The sequence below is a fragment of the Gymnogyps californianus genome, chromosome Z (genome assembly GCF_018139145.2).
Source record: "Gymnogyps californianus isolate 813 chromosome Z, ASM1813914v2, whole genome shotgun sequence".
Classification (NCBI taxonomy): domain Eukaryota; kingdom Metazoa; phylum Chordata; class Aves; order Accipitriformes; family Cathartidae; genus Gymnogyps; species Gymnogyps californianus.
In genome coordinates this window covers 83,227,515-83,249,040 of record NC_059500.1, presented here as the reverse complement: position 1 = coordinate 83,249,040, position 21,526 = coordinate 83,227,515, and the positions used below count along the sequence as shown (strand labels likewise).

Below are 21,526 nucleotides of genomic sequence, written 5' to 3'. Positions count from 1 at the left end.
TTTTCACAAGTTTTGCATACTGGATGACAGAATGAAATATATTGTTTCATTAAAGCAAAAAAAAAAAGCAATCAAGAATTGTTTTCGCTGTACTTCAAAATACAAGAGCCTCCAGCATCATAATTTCCTGCGAACCTCAAACCTCTGGTCCTTGCCCTACTCCTGCTATCCTCAACTTATATTTAAAGAGTCTGATGAAAAACACAAGATAGTTTTAAAGAAGCAGCAAGCATAAAGAGAAATGTTTTTAATAAAAAAATACTGCCACTATTCTTTCAAAAGTAAATTTCAAGTTCACAAAAAATGGGCAGACGCTATTGTGAGGAGAGGAGAAGATCTGTTAAAAACAATAGGAAAAAATACTTAAGACTATTTAAAATCCCTGGGAAATTTCTGTAAGACCCCTCACCAGAGAAAAGGTGGCTCTCCGCAGCGGGAGGCACAGCAGGGAAGTCTGTCAGACCGGCCAAGGCTCAGCAGACGGGAGGAGGAGGAGGAGGTTTCCCCTGCGTGTCGCAGGGCAGCTCCGGGACAGAGGCAGCAAGACCGTGCCGAGAGCAAGGGCTTCGGCTGAGCAGGGGGTTTATAGTGGGAAATGGGACCAGATCTTTCAGCATCTTGCTCGGGTCAGCTCCTCCGGAGCACCAGGAAATAAAATGCAACTGCTTTTACTGTCTTTGTTATAACTCTCACCGAGGATGCAGCCACTGATGCTGGGACTTTCAGAGACCTCTGAAAGAACATCTCGAAACCTCTCAGGAATGATGAGGGTCAGAGGTACTTTCAAATCTACCAAAGCCAAAGGATTTTTTTAAATTTTCTTTTCCAGAAGGTATAAAAAGATGAGTATGTGTCTCAGAAAGTAAAGTCTTTCTGGTATAGGGACAACCTCAGTAATCAGAAGGAAAAGAACGCTTGAGCCTGGCACTGATTCTCCATGTGTTGAATGTAGCAGCGATTCTGCCCTAAGCATGAAGCCATGGAGATACCTCCTCACAATTGCAATAGGAAGAATTCAGTGTATACGTCTGATATAATATGCATTCCTCATCTGCTGGGTTTCTTCCTCTGTACAACAGAGGACACCAAGACTTAAGAAGGTCTCATAAAGGGGATGCAAAGGCGTTTGAATTCCGCTTTAATTACAATATCTCAGAGAGCAATGCAACTTTCTAACCAGACTGACGCTTTTCAAAGGAGGCAGAAGAGCTAGTCAGAAAAAAAAAAAAAAATCAACCAACCAACCAAAACCCCCAAAAGAAAAGATTCTGACTGCATTATTTCAGTTAATTAAGATGAATGATGAACAGGAAGCAATTTGTAGTTCTTTAAATTGAACCCAAGACAATTTGACAGTGAACAATTTTACTTTCCAGGTTTGATTTGTTTTTCACTTTAACTCTTAAGTCTACCAAGGTGGTAACAAATTCTCCCACTATTAATAAGCCGAATCTGCCCTCCTAACTCACAGAAAAGAACGGCTTCCATGACTTCTTCAAAGGATTAAGGTTCCAGCATGACTTCACCATCGTGCCCATTTTAGAAACAACGGGATGACGACGTGCAGGAATGAAACACCTTGCTCAGTGTCATCGCACGAGCCAGCTGTAAACCTCAACTCCATAGAGCCTCTGGAGTTAGCACTACTGATCGGTCAGAACTAAACAAGTATTTCGCCAGGTCCCTGTACAGCTTCAGTGGCACATCAGTGCAGGAGAGGGAGAGCTGGGGCAAGGCAGCCATGGGGCAGCACCGCTGGGGCAAGATGCGGGGCGGAAACACACTCAGAAATGAAGATGTCTCAGGAAGACGGAAATTTTTCAACTGAGTAAATATCTTTAAGAATCTGATCACGGCGAGTTTTACAGAAATACTGGAAGAACTGACCACACGCTTACCTGGTCACTTTTTTTGCTGCTTAAACAGGAGGGGAGAATCGATCTAAGCTTCAAGAAAGACGCGCAGAATATTTTCCTCTCCTTTGCGACTTTTTTCCAAAGTCTCTAGGAAGCAGCACACCACAAACTTTCATTTTTCTCTTACTTAATCCCTCCTTGTTGTAAACGGCCTTTACAAAAGTCTTAATCAGCCTCCCCATGACGCACAGGGAACCACATATTCAGCAGGTAAGGGCAGATGGAGTCACTGAATCCAGCTTAAGGTCCTGCATTTTGTTCCACAAGAGAAACTAGAAATTCAATGGGAAATAGAAAGAAAAAGGAAAAAAAAGGCCATGGCACTAAAGCTAGCCAGAGTCTGAAGAATAAAACAGCATGAGGTGATCTTTAACTTCAATTATCAATGCTAACAGCCTCTATTAACCAGCCCTGACTCCACTTTAAACGTATCTAAAAAGCAAAAGCTGGCCTGACCGCCCCCGCGGCACGCACAGACCCAGCCCCGACGCGGCAGAGGTGGCCGGGGAGTGTGGGAGCTGGGAACGGGAGCGGGCAGATCGCCTGCCATGGGAAAAAGGCTCAGATTCCCCACAAAATAAAATAAATTTCTACTTTATTTGAAATTATACCTAGTGTAAAAACAAAAACACAGGAAACAAAAGACAAAATTCATACCACAGATGTGTCCAGGAGATCTGAATTCATATTTTCTCAATGGAATTGAGAATATGAATTATTTCCACAAGAGAGCACTAAGGATACCAGGGCCAGGACAGACACATTACCCAGACCCGTGCTGGGGACAACACCAGTCTCCTAATGACCAGGCTAGAGCGAGACCTCATCCTGCTCCTGCAGCAACCTTCTGCAAAGTGGAGCACCTTCCAAGAGCTGAGACTGAAGCAACTCTTCTCTCTCAAGAAAAAGACAAAAAAAACCCCTTAAAAGCCCAGGAAAAAAAAGTGGATGGGAAGCCAAAAGCAGGAATCAGACAGACAGAAAAACAGACACCACCATCTTTTCCTTTAGGTCTGCCCAACTTTTCAAAGGAAGATACGTTTCATTAAAATTTAAAGCGATTGAAAACCTCCCTTCCCCCCCAATGCTCCACATAAATTACTCATAAAATTAAAGAACCATGCAAGAATGGCATAAAGTTACCCCAGGGTGTATTTTACTGAGCCATTATGGAAGAATACACACAAATGAGGAGGATATTAATGACTCCACAGAACACATTTTTCAGTACTGCTTCACCCTTTCACCAAATGACAAGAAAAATTCACTACGCAGGCACTACGCTGGAGATGCTTACATTTCTGCCTGCCCCAGCTCCTTCATAGATCAATAAATATATGAAATATATATAAATATATAAATACCCCTACACCTCCAAAACAGACACTGTCCAAAACCAAAGCGGGCATTCATTATTCTGCGAATCTTTTTGTACGCACAAAATTTGGCAGGGTGAGAATGCAGACTCAGACTGAGAATTTTTTTTTTACTTTAAAATAATATATGTAATGTTTGCATGCATGCAATGCAATGCATATATATGCATGTAAACCGATGGACGGAGAGCAGGAGCGCCATGTCCTCAGTTCATCACTGCGACAGCCGAGGCAGGACGGGCTGCAGCAGAGAAGGCTCCTGATGGAGCCCGCGGCTCCCTCATTAGATGGGACTAGTTGCAGGTCTGTTAAAAATTATTAATTTTTGTTACATCAGTACATGATGGAAAGGGAAATTCCTGCCACGAAGGATATTGTTTAAGCAGCATGGATAGACCTGTACCTGGGCGTGAGGAAAAGTCATAGACTCAACGAATAGCCCAGGTTGGAAGGGACCTCAGAAGATCATCTGGTCCAACCTTTCATCAACATTGCTTATTTATATTCTCTGGATGGAGAAACCAAGAGGCTTCAATGATCTGCCCAAAGCCACAGAGCCTTGGCTCCAGCTCTCCCAACTTCTAAAACACAAGCTCAGCTTTTTCTCCGCCCAGATCCATGGCCATTTTGCACTGGAGAAAGGGGATTCTCATCTCCCTGTTCCCAGAAACCTGATCAAACCCACTTTGGTGGGAGGCTTTTTGCCTGCCCAAACTCATCGCAGGGCTCTCATTTCAGCACTATCATGAGATCATTTAGCATCACTTATAGCGACAATCGCGACTGAAACTGGTACCCAAAATAGCTGAGTAGGGAGCAAAGGCAGCACTAGTGCCCTCTGAAATACTCGGCATCCGACAGCGGCAGGGTCGGCCCTGCTCGGGGACCCTCGCCAGCCCCAAGAGGTGACGATCTGGCACCGTCTCTGCACTGGTGTCTAAAATGCATGGGTCTGATAGAAGTCTTCAGAAAATTCAATTACTCCAGCACATGTTTATTCTGCAAACTTAATTTGTGCAGATCAACATATACGGAACTGATTACTGCTTGATAAAATTGTCATCGTGGGCTTTAAAGACATCCCTGCCTTCCTTTGCTTTTTCATGTGAAATTTCATTGCATTAATTTTAATGCCCTTTTAATTTTCTACACAGTTTTGACATTTGTATAAGAAATGTATGTTAAAAGAGATAGCAGTTGAAATTTTGTCTGTGTCTTTTTAACATTTCCTGTGCAATAACGTCAAAGAATATTGTCTCCACTGAAAAACTTGCAGCAAAAAAAAAAAGCCGCCACCAAACCCAAAAACTTTAATAGCTTCTGGTGCAATTGCTTTAATGCAGTATTGATGGTAGTTTTAGCAAGAAAATTCAGGTGCAGCCAGTCAGCAATTAAAAAAAATAAGTGACAACGGGCCCGATTTCTGAGGGTAGATGCACCAGCCTCTAATGGGAATTGAAAGTAATTACAAAAGTATATAGGCAGATGTGGATCTCGGTGTCCAAAGTCACCTATGCAAGTAAGATCACCCTCCGGCTGCTGCAAAATGCCCCACTCGCTACAGAAACCCGCTCCAAATCTCCGTTGCCGTTTCAGAATTTCCATTTGCAGGACACTGGGGTGGGGAGCAGAGCTCCTCCCGGCTGCCCCCCGCCTCGGCGGCAGCCACGGCGGGTCAGAGCTTTGCTCCTCGCAGCACAGCACAGGAGGGGGGAGACATATGGGGACGCAGCTGGGCTTCTCTTAAGCAGGTATAATACTACTTCCCTACCTCAGAAGGATACAGTAATTAATTATTCCTTATAAAGCCCTTAAAGATGCTCGGGTAGAAGTTGAGATGTCAGTGCACGCTAAATTGATTTCACTGGAAGGGAGATGATAAGAGGCGACTTTACGAGGCTGGAGTGATGCCGTCGAGTTTCTCTGGGGCACACCAACATGCCTTCCGATTCATCTTCTCTTTCATCAACTAATACACACATCAGGGAGACACAGATTTATTAGGAGACTGGTTTTAATTCATAAGGGCTGTGAAAAGAAGTGAGCTGGTCCCACAGCAGGGAACAGCTTTCAAAGCTCGGACGGACAATTTCAATCCTTCTTGCGAGAATAGATGCGTTTCTTTATTCTCCACTACCAAGCTGCTTTAACAGCATCTTGAGGAGCCAAAATAATAACTCACAAAGTCTCCACATGTGGTATGAAAAGATTAGACATGGCTTAAGCAGGCAGGGATTTAAATCCGGACTGATAATACTGTAGTGAAATTATATACCATAAAGGCAGAGAAAAAGGGGTTGTAGTTTACTAAAAAGAAAAAGGAAGGGGGGTTGTTAATCTGGGGACAAAAACCTTCAATATAAATCCAGCCCATATATTCTGGATGATTATTTCAAAAAGCTGGAACTTGTTCTGTTGATCTTTTAAACTGATTACTGAGCAAATGTATGCACTTTTAGAAACAGGCACTGACAGACATGAATTTCAGATGTCCTTTTTCATCAGCTTTTACTTCTTTAACAATGCCAGATTGCATAATACTTCTGATATTTTCAAATAATGTGGAAATTCAATTTCTGTGCAGCCGCGTAGTTTATTGTACAATAGTTACAGCGTGTTCTAAAAGCCAGCCACATAGAGGCTGACTGCCTCCCAGGACCAGAGAGGCTTGTTTCAAAATGATAAGATAATTTGGTCAACAGTAAAAAGCAAAAAGAAAAATGGAAAGCAATATTTTCTCCGTGCTCAAATTTGACACTTTAGAGAAATCCTGAAGTTATTAAATAGGAAAGATATTCCAAACGTCTACGCTGTGCATTAAACGGAGCTGGTAACTCTGCGCCGTGGCAGCTTCTGAAGGTAACAGCAGGGGGTAGCGGTGCCTGCTTTTCACTGGGGCTTTGCTGGGGGGGGAAGGCGTTTTCCTGATTGAAATGTTATTTTACTTCTGTAAATATATATATATTTTATATATATAAAACAAACATATACAGAAAGGTGTATACGCACATTTGTGCGTGTGTGTGTCTAGGCACTAGAGGTAAATCACTAATAGATAAATGATGCTGACGGTTAGTTACTTAACACCTTACTTTCAAAAGGCTCAGATTCATAAACTGACTTTCAAGCATTTTTTTCCCCCAAAAGGGCTGGGATACAACCTTGCTCATGTTTGCGCATGGCGGCTGCGTCACTGCGAATCAGCGCAATAAGTGGCAGAGCAATCTCAGAGCAGGAATTGAAGACACATCCAAAATGCAAGGCCACCCAGAAAAAGAGAAAGCGACGTATCTGGGGTGATGTTTCACTCCCATCACTGCTCTTGGGGCTTTGGGAAGTGACGACAGGGAGGAAAATTCATGTTTCGTGATAAACAAAGCTATAGATGCAAAGTCACAGAATAACGTAAGTCGAAAGGTCCCTTTTCCCCTTGTTCACAACATCCCTTGCCTGGTCAGGGGACGTCGCACATGTTCTCACTGGCCCTAACAGACACCTTTCCTGGGGCTCAGCTTAGCTGCAAAAGGAACCGAACAGTTCAAAAACTGCCTAAAGCCACCTCCGGAGGCTCGCCTTATCACAGGATTTGCTTCCAAGCTCTTCTCCTCCTCCTCCAGCCCCTGCGGAGAGCCATTCCCACCTCCTCCACCTGCTCCCAGCAACAAGTCACCTGCGGCAATGAATCAAGAAAACACGTTGCAGGGGTTTCCAGCACAGCTGTTATCTTCACACAACGAAGGGTTTTCAGACAAATATCGCCTTCCAGTTAAATTTCTGTGCACGGCAACGTGTGACGATGTAAAACAGTTTCTGCGCTTCCGTTAGGCGTTAGATTTCCCGCCTTATTACAGAGGGAGAGTGTATTCTGGCAGGGGCTTACTGACGGAGCATCAAGGCAGCTCAGCATCCCACCGTCACACCCCTATGGCTCACCAAGGCAGCCCAGTGCCCATCAGTATGAGACACAGCACCCACCTCTGGGCTAAGAACTAGGCACCAAGCCCATTTTTACGGCCAGTTCTTCTGAATAATTAATTTTGCCATGGAAGGGCTCAACTAATGTTTCACTAACTAATCCTCTCTCTGCAACAGCCTTTCCTGGACCTTCCAAGCGAGAAAAACTGCAACAGGACAAACTCAACCAGAAGAAATTTCTCTGCTTTCTGGAGACCAGACGTGTGCAAATATTTACAATAAAATGAGACATACAGAAAAAGGAAAGTGTCTACTGAAAGGTTCCACCTGCTCCAAAGATTTATAAAACATACTTACTGCTAAACATTACCTAATAGAAAATATTTGCTTTTAAACACGAATAAGCCAAAACGTTTACTCCAGTGGGAAGTTTTTGTATCTTTCAGGAAGTTTATCATGCTTCCTTGTAAAAAAACCAACTCCTTATGTACCACGGCATAGCTTTTGATATCACTTACGCTGTCACATAATAGAAGATGGGATGTGCGATCATCAAAGTCACGACACAAACTAGCAATACGCCGCTACTGAGCAGCTAGATGCTCTGCAAGAACTCTTACAAACCGAGAAAAGGTTTTATTTACCGCTCATAAGGACGGGGCCATATTTTCCTAAGAGGAGCTATATGAAAACCTTAAACCAAGGCACTATGAGAACCGCAGAGCTGCAGTTCAGCGCTACAGCTCTTGCTGCCGCCCCCGCCAAGAGCCCGTTCCTGCGGACACTCACGCTCTGGCTGCGTGGCGACCTTGACGGGCTGCGAGCTCTCTCCTGGTCCCCACTCGTTGTATGCCACCACTCGGAAGGTGTAGGTCTGCTCCGGTTTCAGGTTGCCGACGGTAAGTTGAAGTGTCCCAGACTGAGATGTGTTGACTGCCCGTTCCCTAAAAAAAACCAGAAAACATTTCAAAATGCATTTGGATCTTAAAGCATTACTTATTTACGCAGTTGGTAGCCTGCAAGGTACGATTATCCCCGGAGAGGAACCCACAACTGAGTCCTCAGCGCTGCCTCTGGGAGAGGGAAAGAGCAAGCAACTGTTATCCACAGGGATTACTGTGGCTCTCCTCAGGCAGGAACCCCTCCTTCCGCAGGAGCTTCTGGAGACGCCGCTCTTTCCCTGAACTGATGCTAACGGGACCTGCATCGATGGAGAATAAAGCCTATTCAAGGGGCAGCTTGCTGCCACGAGGACAGAGTTTGGGAGCAGCCTGTGGCTATGGGCCAGGAAGAGAGGAAAAAAGCGAGAAGAGCAAGAGAAGGAGAATGACAGAAGGATGTAGAGAGAAAGATCGGGACACGTAAAAGGCAGGGGTTGGGGGACACACATCAGAAAGAAAAAGAGAAGGATGGGGAGTAAGACTGTGATAGAGACGGAGGGAAGGAGGAAGTGGGATGCAAGGATACAGAGAAGAGGAAAGAATGACAAAGGAAAGGATGAGGAGCAGAAGAGAGATGAAGAATGAAAAAATAGCAATGGGCAGAAGAACAGAAATACAGAGAATAAAAAAACACTTCTAGGGAGCAGGAAAAAATCAACAGGGAGAAGGATGGGTAGCACAGCAGGATGCTGGGGGAGTGAGAGGGAGGAAACATAGAGCAAGACAGAGGGATGAAGAGAGGGAAAAAATAGGGACAGGAAGAAAAGCAGAGTAACCAAGAGAGGGGGAAAAACTCGCGTGGGGAAAAACTCGCGTGGGGAAAAACTCGCGTGGGGAAAAACTCGCGTGGGGAAAAAACTCGCGTGGGGAAAAACTCGCGTGGGGAAAAACTCGCGTGGGGAAAAACTCGCGTGGGGAAAAAAAAAAAAAAAAAAAAAACTCGCGTGGGGAAAAACTCGCGTGGGGAAAAACTCGCGTGGGGAAAAACTCGCGTGGGGAAAAACTCGCGTGGGGAAAAACTCGCGTGGGGAAAAACTCGCGTGGGGAAAAACTCGCGTGGGGAAAAACTCGCGTGGGGAAAAACTCGCGTGGGGAAAAACTCGCGTGGGGAAAAACTCGCGTGGGGAAAAACTCGCGTGGGGAAAAACTCGCGTGGGGAAAAACTCGCGTGGGGAAAAACTCGCGTGGGGAAAAACTCGCGTGGGGAAAAACTCGCGTGGGGAAAAACTCGCGTGGGGAAAAAACTCGCGTGGGGAAAAACTCGCGTGGGGAAAAACTCGCGTGGGGAAAAACTCGCGTGGGGAAAAACTCGCGTGGGGAAAAAACTCGCGTGGGGAAAAACTCGCGTGGGGAAAAACTCGCGTGGGGAAAAACTCGCGTGGGGAAAAACTCGCGTGGGGAAAAACTCGCGTGGGGGAAAAACTCGCGTGGGGAAAAACTCGCGTGGGGAAAAACTCGCGTGGGGAAAAACTCGCGTGGGGAAAAACTCGCGTGGGGAAAAACTCGCGTGGGGAAAAACTCGCGTGGGGAAAAACTCGCGTGGGGGGGGAAAAACTCGCGTGGGGAAAAACTCGCGTCACAGACAGATACAGGAGGGCAGAAAACAAGGTTCCGTCCCCAGTAAAGTCAGGAATTCCAGGAAAACACACCGCACCTAAAACCAAAAGAAAAAAAAGCAGCACACTGTTAAACCCCCTTAGCAGCCCGACCCCTCCATACAACATCACTGACCTGAGAAGGAACAAACCAACCAAACCAACAGACAGACGACCTGCCTACAAGCGCACTTTCTGCTGCTGAACCTTGACTGGTCCCGAAGCCCTTACCTCGGACAGACACCACCACCTCTCTAACGCCAACACATGCACCTGCCCACAGAGCTCAGCTCCAGAACCGCCATTGACTGCAGGAACAGCAGAGCACCAGCACCAGCAGGAGCCCGGGAGCAGAATGAGCTCCTGCAGCAGAGGCTGCGGCTCATATACCCCAGGCCCCGCCCACCACCCTTCCCACAATCCCCTGTGAAAGGGGCGGGGCGCACCACCAGCAGACATAAAGGCGGCCGGAGGAGCGGCAGGCAGTGTTCTCACCTGCCTGGAGTTTGTGGTATGTGAAGTGCTGACCAGAGACAGCGACCCTTACTGGGAACTGCAATACCTGCTCTTTTGCTACAGCTACATCTACACTGCATCAGCAACATGACTGGGTAGGTAATTAAACTTAATTTTTATGGGATGTAAACAGAAAAAGATAGATGTCCTACTAAGCTATGTAAGAAAGTAGGTTGTTAGATGCAATAACAATATGGTTATCAAAAATTATGTGGTTTAGTTTCCTATTAAAAAAACCAAAAATGCTATAGGGTTACATTTCATTTCTAGCAAGACCACACACAGTACCTAACGCTCAAACTTCAGTTTGAGACTTGCTCGTCTATAGGGTTTTTTTTTTTATTTTTACTTTAAAATGCCTAATTCAAGTAATGGGGCCCACTGGGAATGCTGCAAGCACTACAAAAAAGACTTGTATTTTAACACTTCATAAGGTATATAGTATATTGGTTCTTTGCCTTTCTTAATATAACAAAAAAGGAAAATTGATGGAAAGAAACAGCTATTCAATAAAGGAACATACCTTTGATATAGCAAGTGAGATGCATATTGGACTGTAAACATCCAGCTAATGAAAACTGGGTTTGGATTGCTCTGGAAATCGAGCCCTTGTCAGTGCTCCTGCTACAGCTGTACCTGCAAAACCACCGCCACCACCCAACTGTTTCACAGGCAAAGGGACCACGCAGGATTTTTTCTCAGATGAGGCTACCACGCACCATTTCGGAGGTCTAAAATGAAAACCCATTTGTGGAGTTTGCACCATGCCCCGCCTTGGCAAGGCGAGCACCCAGGCAGTTCAGGGGCAGCCTTCTCCTAACGCAGAAAGACGGTCAGACACCAGCCCACGTACGCAAACTTGGCCCTCGGCTGCTGGGAAACTGGTGCATGGGGGCAGCAGGTACTTCTCCTGAGTGGTGACACTGAGCCCACCCTTGTGTCCAGCACCAAATTAATTTCAAGAAACGCTGCAGCTCACTATTGCCTGCATCTGCCAGGTTTCTATTTTTGCCCAACTTGACCAGCAGTTTGCTATCACTGAGCCATGGCAAAAAATGCGATTGATACCCCTCCACCAGCTGCTCCCAGGGGTGAGTCCCGAGGTAACTGGCCAGTGGTGGTCCCCAGAGCAAAGATACAGCCCAGAGACTGGGAGGTGGCAGCCCCTGGCCAGGGAGACATGCAGGACATCATCCTCCCATCGGGGCAAGAGCCGTGTAATTTCTCCTGGCACCAGAAGCACCCGGAGCTAAAGGGGCATCTGCACCCTGGCACTGGCGTCTCTGCCCCGGGCCACGCAAAGCTCTGCCTCGCTGTGGCTTTGCGCTGCTCGGCGAGGGAAAACGATCGGTGAGGAAGATACAGACCTAGAGTCATTAACGTGGGATTATCTGGGAAAAACACAATCCCTAAACAGTAAAGCAGGGTTTAAATTGGATGAAATCACAGTCATTTCATGGACAATCTGCAAACAGAAGTAGGTAAAATTGCTTTTGTAACTGATTTATTATGGGTGGCGTGCCTCGCTCCTCTCCTTTACTAGAAGCCCTCTGAAAAGCTAACAACAACAAAAAGGTAGATTTCATGCTGCAGAAAAAAAATCATTTAAGACGGAATCAACTAATTGTCAAACTTTGTGTAGCGCTGCTGTGGTTCTCTGGGCTGCAATAGGCAGAGAAGCAATTCAGAGAACGGAGATTATTGTTCCTTCAGGGAACGTTTCCTCAAAATGAAATTGCTCAAACCAGAGAACGGTCCTGTCCTCCGAGCGCCAGGCTCCACCGTCGCTCCAGCCCTCTGAGGACTGACTGAACAAAGCTTGGGCAAATGTTGCCTTTGGATAAACCGTCGGGATCGTCCCTCAAGCAGAGACAACGGGAGTTTGATGCCTCTATTCCAGCAGAAAGGTTTTCTGTTGCACTTGGCAATGCGAAAGCAGAGCTGTGGACGGCTGCCGCTCCCCGACGAGGACGCTGGCAGGCAGAGCCTTCGCTCTTTCTAACTGTGCAAGCTGAGCTGTGCTTGACCAACTCGCCTAATTTTATTCTCTTGCCTCTTTTCTCTGGTTTCTATTTGCAAGCTGCAGAAGTAGGAATCAGGTTGCACTGAAAATGGCTCCAATGGATTTGTAACCAACTGACCGACTCCGAAAGCAGCGGTACTGCAGGGAGGTCAGCTGGCCAGCAACATCGGAACTGAACAGCTACGATATTCACATAAACCCTTTAAGATGCAGGAACCCACAGCAGTAAGAGAGAAAACAAAATATGCCCAGTGACTTCCTACCTGCAGGATGACGGGACTGTCGGCAACTGTATCTCCTTGCATACATCTTTTTTGTTAACAGCAAAGAAGCAACAAGACCAGCTTTCAATCCCAAAACAGCGGTAAAGCAGCAAGAGAAGAAAAAGGAGATGAAGCAATAGAAGAAAACTCCACTCAGATCTCTGTTTTAATACTTCTCTGCCACAGTGGTACCTGTGGTGATACGTATATGCAAGTCCGGAAAGGTGGAATGGTTCGTAGCGTTCTTTCAGTAAGTCTTTCCCCTTTATTTAGTAAGAAAGAAGGAGAAAAAAAAAAAAGTACTCATATCTGGTGCCCTCAGCACTCACGTTGCCATTGAGTGACTTCCTGAGCCGAACCAAATCTGCATTTTAGACGACAGGGGCTGAATGAGCACAACTCTCTCATCACGTGTAGGCTGGGATGTAGGTGTGAAGTGCTATGATGAGGAGTGAAATTCTGACACAGCCCGTTTTGTATCCGATGCTGAGGTTGTAGAGCAATGGATAAAATCCAGCCCCGCCACAGAGGCACAAGGAGACCCAGGGCTGCCGTTCCTCTTCTCAGATCTGCCTTTGCTGCATCGCATCCCAGCCTCAGCTGTTTGGAAACATCCAAGCAGGTGCTTTGATTAGACTCTAACGCACTCATCTTCAAATGCAATCTCAGCAGCCTCAGTGTTCAGCTTCCATCGGATTTCAATGGTGATACTAAAGCCCGTCTCCCAGGACACTTCTCTGTGCAAAGCAGGAGCTGTATAACCACCTAAGTACGTCAGTGCTCTCAAGCTGATGAACCCAACGAGCTCATCGCCTGCAGTGATGGGCCAGTCTGTTCCTAGATAAATGCAAGTCTGGGTAAAACTCTGCTGCTCCCACTGGAAACAGCCCCCGGGTTGGCAGTGGCTGGAGGTGTCCGCAGCACACTCCATCTCACAGTATTCACACATCGTTTCCAAGGCTGATTAGCCCGAGTCCAACCCTATGCTCCGGCAATTTGATGGTTTCCAGTTTGGGAGCAGCGTTGAATAGCAGAAACTCTGGGCTGTCCCCAGCCCACGCTGAAAAATCACAGAGGGAAGTTTCCCCGTTCTTGGCCAGCCACCGTGTTCCTTCCATGCACCTCAGGAAAGCACTGAGCAAATTAAACCTGTATATGTTTTACTTCCTATAGCTTGGGTTTTCTAGCTATCAGATCTAGAGTATCTTCCAAATGCAACACCAGAAGCCCATAGGGCAGTACAAGACCTTGTAACTTAAAAAAAAGTAAGAAATGGACTGTATAAAAAGCAGTTCCAGGTTTTCCTAAGTAAAGACTGAATAATAATCAAGCAAACACCCCAGGACTGAGACCAAGAGAAATAAAGCAAAAGAAAGGGCTGAGGTTTCCCTCCGGGCAGGCTGAGATGCGAGAACAGCCAGCAGCCCACCCCCAGCCCCATCTCACAACCTGGCAGCAGCCAGATAACGGACATTTAGAGGAATAAGTGAACCAGGATAGAAATATCTGGTTATTCTCCTGGCATAGGATGGAAATATCTGGTTATTCTCCTGGCATAGAGCTCCTGCTCACAGGTTTCTGGAATTTCAGCACCCAGGCGATCACAGACACCCAAATGGGTCCGCCTCCCTCAAACTGTCAAATCTCCGACTCCACTATTTTTGGTTTCTGTGGCAATGTAATTATGAGCCATGAGAAAAAATGATCCCTTTTGTTTAAATGGGCCACCTGCCAATGTCACGCCGGGCAGCGACATCTTCTGTTACGCCTTAAACCCTCCAGCTAGCGAAGAGAAAAAACTCCTCAAGAATATAACAACACTACACTTGTCTTTAAAATAGATGTCTAAAACACGTCAGATGGACTCTGTAAAACAATGTGGCTGCCTTCCTCGCTTGAGCTCCAGTGACCTGCCCCACTGGCACGCGCTCAGGCTGAAGTTAGGCGAGATGAGTGTCACCCACGTACAAAAATCCAGCGTGTGCTCCTGCTTACCAGCGAGGGGTTAACGTGCTACAGATGCTACAGCAATGCAGGAGTAATCTAAAAAGCACCACGCATCCTTGAATCGGGCACCTTTACATTTGGGGTTTTCTTTTTCAAACCCATCTTGGCCATAAATTACAGTCTAAAAATAAAAGACCTTGACTAAAGTCATCCACTTTCTTGTAAAATGGAGGCTTCGACATGTCATTTCCAGTGACTGAAGATCATGTTACATTACGGTATCAGCATGTAAAAAAAGATAATTACAGTTCCCATATATCTCTTAGGTGTGTAACAAATGCTTTTATAATGTTTCAAACACCTAATTAGTTACTTCAAGTAAGACAAGTCATGTTAATGCTCCTTGCTGTGAAATGAATACTATTAATTTTAAAATGGATGGACTTTTATTACCTCGAGTTCTTTTTTATCTCCCATTATCATTCTCCCACAAAATAACATAAAGTCCTTGATTATAATAAGCAAACCTCAAAACTAATGTAAATAGATCATCTGGGAATGGTATTTTAGAACTTCAGCTGAATTCTGAAGATAGGCTTTAATCAAATATAAGTTTTTGTATTCAATTAAGTGGTCCCTTGATTAATTTCTTCAGTCTGCAACATGCAGGAAGCTAAACTGGGAGATCTATTAGCTTGTTGTGACTATTTATGCATTTATTAATTTGTTACTGAAAACAAGTTCTAGTGAATGTTCAACTAAAAATAAAACTGGTCCCAGTCTTGCAGAAGACTCCTTCGTCGAAGGGTTTTACGTTCTGCTGTAATACTGCTGATTTCCAGGGTAATTTTCTTCCCCCCCTTTTTTTTTCTTTTAAGATCAGAGCATTTAATTTCATTTATTGGGAAAAACGGTTGCTAACAGTCAGTTAAAAAAGAAGGACAGCTACAAATCAGGACCCGCTATTTAAGCCAACTTGACATTGCAAAGGCTGCGATCAGAAACTGAATGGTATTTTTGGGCTTTGTCTCATCTAAAATGCTAAACAGAAATATATTAGCATATAAATATTTCTCATTATTTATAAATAAATATAGTGAATTTTTTATTGTAAATTAAATTTTAAATGTAGTGATGTAAATTCTCACCAGGAAAGCAGAATTCGTTTAAAACTATGCACAGGTAATTAAATATGTCTTGAGATTATGTCTGAGGAGTTATTTTTTGGTTTAGAGATAGATTAAGAGCAAATCAGCAAAAACAAACGACGTCTCTTTCTTTGTGGTGACTAATACACTACCACATAAATATCAAATGCCTGCGTGAATCAATGCTCGCTCATTGACAAGCCAACCAGCAGAGACCGATGAGAAGAGGGCACAAACAGCGAGCCCGAAAGCAAATCTGAACATCGAAATCAGATCAAAATTTGAACCTGTCTGTGGATTGAAACACCGAATCTGGCCCATTTTGCAAATGCTCTGAACAAAAAATTGCTACTCTAAATCAGTTTGCAATTAAACGTGGGCAACGTCCAGACACAAATGCTGTTGGTTTGCAAGGGGTTTAAAGATGGAGATGGCTCCAATGCTTCCCACCTGAAGACCACCTCTAGCTAACATAAATAAATAAATAAAAATTAATTAAAATTAAAGTTTCAACAGCCTGTAGATGTGAGAGATGCCGGAGATGCAGCATCACCTCCGCCCTCGCAGCACCCAAGAGCTCACCATCTGGGCAGCATCCCAGCAGTAAAATGGGAAACAAATCAAAAAGGCAGAGATTTACCCATTACGTTGGTAAACTCCGCATTTTTAATCTGTTGGATGACCTTATTACTTGCACATAAAATAGGGTTTTTTTCAGTGAGCTTATAACATCAACTGAAACCTAAACAAGCTCCTTTCTCTTCTGGAACACTTCTCCTGCGAGGCAGGATGGATTTTTATGGTCTTTGTGTGTGTGTACATGTCCATACCTTGAAGAGTGGTATCCATTGAAATGCATGCATTATATTCTACTATTATATTCCACTATATTTTAATGGAAAATAAGCACAATCAAACAAATAGTAAGAGTTACATATCTACTAACAGATCCTATACATGAAATCCTCTATTTCTGCTCATTTTTTCATCAACAGCCTGCTATTATCAGCAAATGCTACAGAATATCTCACTTTTACGTCTGAACTTTTATCTCAGCCAGAAACTTCCCTGAGTGCAGGTGTATTGGTTGGCTGTTTGTTTATTTCCTAATAGATTTAAGGTTTGTTTTATCCTTTTCCGAGAAACTTGCCTTTTACCTTTAAGTGCTCTTTCCAATCATCCTTATCAGCAAGCAAACCCATTTGATCCCACGCAGGATGCCTAGCTGAGCATGAAGATTAAAGAGCATCCCATCAGAAGGGCTCTGGTGATTACGCTACGGCAATAAGTGCAATCACTTCCAAAAGGGGTTTCTTTGAAAGGGCTGAGCCGAAAAACCCTTACGAGAGAGTTCAAAACAGGGGAGACTATTTTTCCGAATGGTCCCTGAAATGGCCGTGTGCCCTGTGCGTCGTGTTGGCCTCAGTGAGGCTGCCAGCTGTCACGCAAATCCTCCCTGCTCTCAAAGCCGGGAAGATCACCTCACTCCAGACTTACAGTAATTTCTCTGACAATTCCTTCGCATCCCTGAGGTTAATGTCAAATCCAATATTTGTTTCTGTAAACAGAAAAATAGCTCTTTTGTAAAAATAATGTGTAAACAATAAACAACTCAAAAATTCCACGGAAGCTTCTTCCTTTTTCCTTTAAGGAAAACTACATTAATTTTATCTCACAGTTTGTCTGAAAGTTCGCAAGACTACAGGTACATATTGAAAAGTTTTAAACTGCAGGTGGTATTTTGAGTCTCTTGCTGGAGGGAGCATAGTGCAATTTTTATTTTATTTTATCTATTTATTTGTTTAGTTATTTTAACACAGAGCCCACAGCCTTCTGCAGGAGACTCTTTAGTTGGGAACGGGACTAAGGCATCCTTCCGGTACTCAGGACTTTGAGCAGCACCATGGAAATTCTGGAGAGAAATTATTTTGAAGTATAAGGGAATCTGGGATGAGATCTTTTTACATCTTTCTTCATCTCAGAAACACCACTATTTAAAGGCCTCATATAAGAATATTAGTATTTTCTCCTCAATGCTAAACTAAAAGGCTGAGTCAGAATATGGCTTAATCCAGTTGCGTGTGGCAGCTCTGATGTTTTTAAGACAGTTAAAATAAATGAGATGTGATTACAACAGTGCCCTCCGGCATTGCCACGTCATGGGCGCTTCAAGCCCATCAACAAATCTCAAAGCACTTTATAAACATAAGCAGATGAGAATCTCCAAGCACAGCGCAGGACCCTGTTCCTTTATTACTGATGGCGATGGCTGCAGACAAACGTTAGGACCCATATGTGCAAAAATACCCGATTCAGCCATGTGAACCTCGATTTGGTACCCAAACTGGGAGTGACAAGGGAGCTGCTGGGCATCCTCACTTCCCGCTGAACTCATTCATCGCCCCTTTTGCATCAGTTACTTTTCTAGGGCCAATTAATATCTTCCCTGAGTGCCTTACAACCTTCATTATATCCCGTTCCTGATGCTCCACCGAGGTGTCTTTCTCACTTCATACACACTAGTCACAACTGGAGACTTGATCTGATGCAGGATGGAGATCTGAACTCTGAACCTCTGTCCCCTCTGTCTCACTCTGTGTCCTGGTTTCGGCTAGGACAGAGTTAATTTTCTTCCTAGTAGCTGGTATAGTGCTGTGTTTTGGATTTAGTAGGAAAATAATGTTGATGATAACACACTGATGTTTTTAGTTGTTGCTAAGTAGTGTTTACACTAAGTCAAGGATTTTTCAGCTTCTCATGCCCAGTCAGCAGAAGGCTGGAGGGGCACAAGAAGCTGGGAGGGGACACAGCCAGGACAGCTGACCCAAACTGGCCAAAGAGCTATTCCATACCATATGACATCATGCCCAGTATATAAACTGGGGGGAGTTGGCTGGGAGGGGGGATCGCAGCTCGGGAACTAACTGGGCATCGGTCAACGCGTGGTGAGCAATTGCATTGTGCACCACTTGCTTTGTATAGTTTAATTCTTTTAGTATTACTATTGGCATATTATTATATTATCATTGTTTTTCATTCCTTTCTGCCCTATTAAACTGTCTTTATCTCAACTCACGAGGTTTTTTTCCTGATTCTCTCCCCCATCCCAGGGGTGGGGGGGCAGTGAGCGAGCGGCTGCGTGGTGCTTAGCTGCCGGCTGGGGTTAAACCATGACACTCTGCTCCTGTCTCTCCCTCTCTGCTCACAGACAGGCTCAGAGGGATTTGTGGAAGGTGAGATGCCCGTGTCTGAGCTGTGAACCAAACCCAACAAGCCTGGCTCCTTCCCTGTGTTTTCGCCACAAACCCTCGCCCCTGCCTATGTGCCGTTTATCCCACAAGTGACACCCTGCTGCCGAAGTTGCTTGCCTCCAGCACCGGCCTCAGAAATGCCAACTTGAATTCAAGAGCTTTCTTTTACAGAGGGAGAGTGTGTTTCACACTCTCATCCCAAGTGCTTTGGGTGTTGTGTCCTTTCAGGCTGCTCAGCCGGACCAGATGGATACACATCTCTCTTTAGGAGTGTCTGCCTCTTGCAGCAGGTACTGCTGCTGCAGCTATCAATGTCTGCAAGCATTGAAACAAATTAGAACACCTTATATATAGAATCATAGAATCATTTAGGTTGGAAAGGACCTTTAAGATCATCGAGTCCAAGCATTAACCTAACGCTGCCAAGTCCACCACTAAACCATGTCCCTAAGCATCACATCTGCACATCTTTTAAATACCTCCAGGATGGTGACTCCACCACTTCCCTGGGCAGCCTGTTCCAGTGCTTGACAACCCTTTCCGTGCAGAAATGGCTGTAAAAGAAAACTGGACCTTGTTGGAGATTAAGACGAGAAGCTTGTGAATGTCCAGGCAGGGGCAGGAAATTTTGACTGCAAGACTGAGCCCTTTCGGATGAAGGATAAGCCCACGCTGCGGCAGAGGGGAGCTCACTTCAGTAACTGTGGGGTCCCACTTCTTTAGCTCTCACGAATCCAATACACGTCCGCTCATTTTTCAATTAAATACTGATTCCTATTCAAGTCGCCTCAGAAGCTGAGCTGCCATCAGCACACACACAACTACTCGTCACCAGCCGGTAGCTGAAGTGTATCGTAAGTGCAGTGAAATGCAGGATACTTCAAGTGAGTTCTCCATAATGATGTACAGGAAGAGAAAAACACAAGACTTTTCTCAGGCATAAAATCATTTATGAAGTTAGGAAAATAAAACAAAACTCAAGTAAATATGCAGTACCTTTGTGAGCGTGAAATGAACACATACGATGAGGAATCACACAAACACCAAACCATCTATAGTGCCATTATCACAAAAGAGCTATCTGCTGTGCAGCTCTAATCCACGTGGCTAGAACGGCCCAGGCTGGTCCATGGTATTTGCAATCACGTAAAATCTTCACAACCTGCTCCCTGGCTGTTTTCAAGGTCTTACACCATTTGCACTGCTCTAAAAGCAGTCCTCCTCTCTGGTTGATTAGGGCTCAACAAATTCACCTCTGCCAGCGATGCAAAGAACATTTGAGTCTGCGTCTTCAGAGGAAGATGAAAGGTAAAATACAGAGCTAACAATACTTTATGTTAGACGGTCAAGTAAATAGCCGGAGGAGGTAAGATCCACAGACATCGCTGTCAACGCAAATGGTCCTTCATACCAAGACAACGAGCACCGTTATATAAATGTTGATATGATGTCTATAAAAATAGACAGCAACGAAAGGCATTTCTAGCTTCACACTTCTTTACCACGGGGGGAACAACACAAGGTTGAGAACCATTTGCAAGATACTTGTAAAGACCTCAGATGCTCTTAGGACTATCCCCCCCATCCAGGGGGACCCATGGTCTGTTGGCGCACGCCTACCTGTTGACGCCATCCCTGGAGAAGAAGACCGTGTACGTCTGGACGCTGCCTCTGGCTTCTGCGGGTGGGCGCCAGCTGAGACGGACAAATCGGCTGGAGACCAAAACAGGGACCACATCTCGGGGGGCAGAGGGGAGGACACTGGAACTTGGGACAGCTGGAGGGGAAGGAGAGGAGTCAGTCAGAGAGGCCGGTGGCACGGGGGTGTCGGGGCGGGCGGGAGGTGCCGTGGTGGCCACAGCTGAGGTGTTACGGAACAAAGGGCCAAGGTGGCATGGAATAAGCGTGAATAAAATAACAGGGGATGAAAGAGAGAGAAAAAAACTAACGGTAAAATCACACCTTAAAATACACCATCCTGAACCATCCTCTAAAGTGAAGAGTAACACGTATAACTTCAGTAGGCTAATTCCTCGGGATACCTGGAAATTATTTCTTGCACGAGTGATTAGTACAATTCGTTCCTTTGTTCACTCCTATTTCACTGGTTTTGTCTCTTGTGCCCCAAGCAGCAGAAGTACTTAACCTCATAAACAAGCAATAACTGACAACTGAAAGCCTGAAGCCTACAAACAGATGGGTTTGGGAAGAGCAGAAACGAAGTAGGGTGCTTCAGCACACTACTTATTAGATAATTGATTCAAAGAGGAATAAAATGAAAATAATATTAAGTTTCACTGCCTTTTTTAACCCTGTTCCCCATGGAAAAGTGTTCAGTCTATGTGCAAAACCCAGAAATGCCTAAACTGCAAATTCAAGCAGTAAAATTCATTTTAGAACAGTACTTATTGATAGAGGTTAAGGGTTTGGTTGTTGCCCACCAAATCCGTGTGAAAGCTGGCCTGCCAACATAAATAAATAAATAAAAATATTTATTTTTTTAACAATACTTTAAGTGATCAGCTGCCTCCTGATTTAGCACGTGCACCTTACGGAGCATCCACAGTCACCTAACCTTCTCTGAGGGCAAACTGATGTATAAGGTCCGAGTTCGCAGGTCACACTGGCCCTGAAA

The 21,526-nt window shown here is 44.9% G+C and overlaps 1 protein-coding gene across 1 annotated transcript in view; it reads right to left on the bottom strand.

Annotated features, from left to right (window-relative positions):
• DCC (DCC netrin 1 receptor) overlaps window positions 1-21,526 on the bottom strand; it is a 580,257-nt gene that overhangs the window by 160,256 nt on the left and 398,475 nt on the right. Inside the window, exons 8-9 of the mRNA XM_050913130.1 lie at window positions 20,512-20,668; window positions 7,997-8,151 (exon numbers count right to left, since the gene is read on the bottom strand). Of these exons, the coding sequence (XP_050769087.1) occupies window positions 7,997-8,151; window positions 20,512-20,668 (312 nt within the window). The remainder of the gene's footprint in view (window positions 1-7,996; window positions 8,152-20,511; window positions 20,669-21,526) is intronic.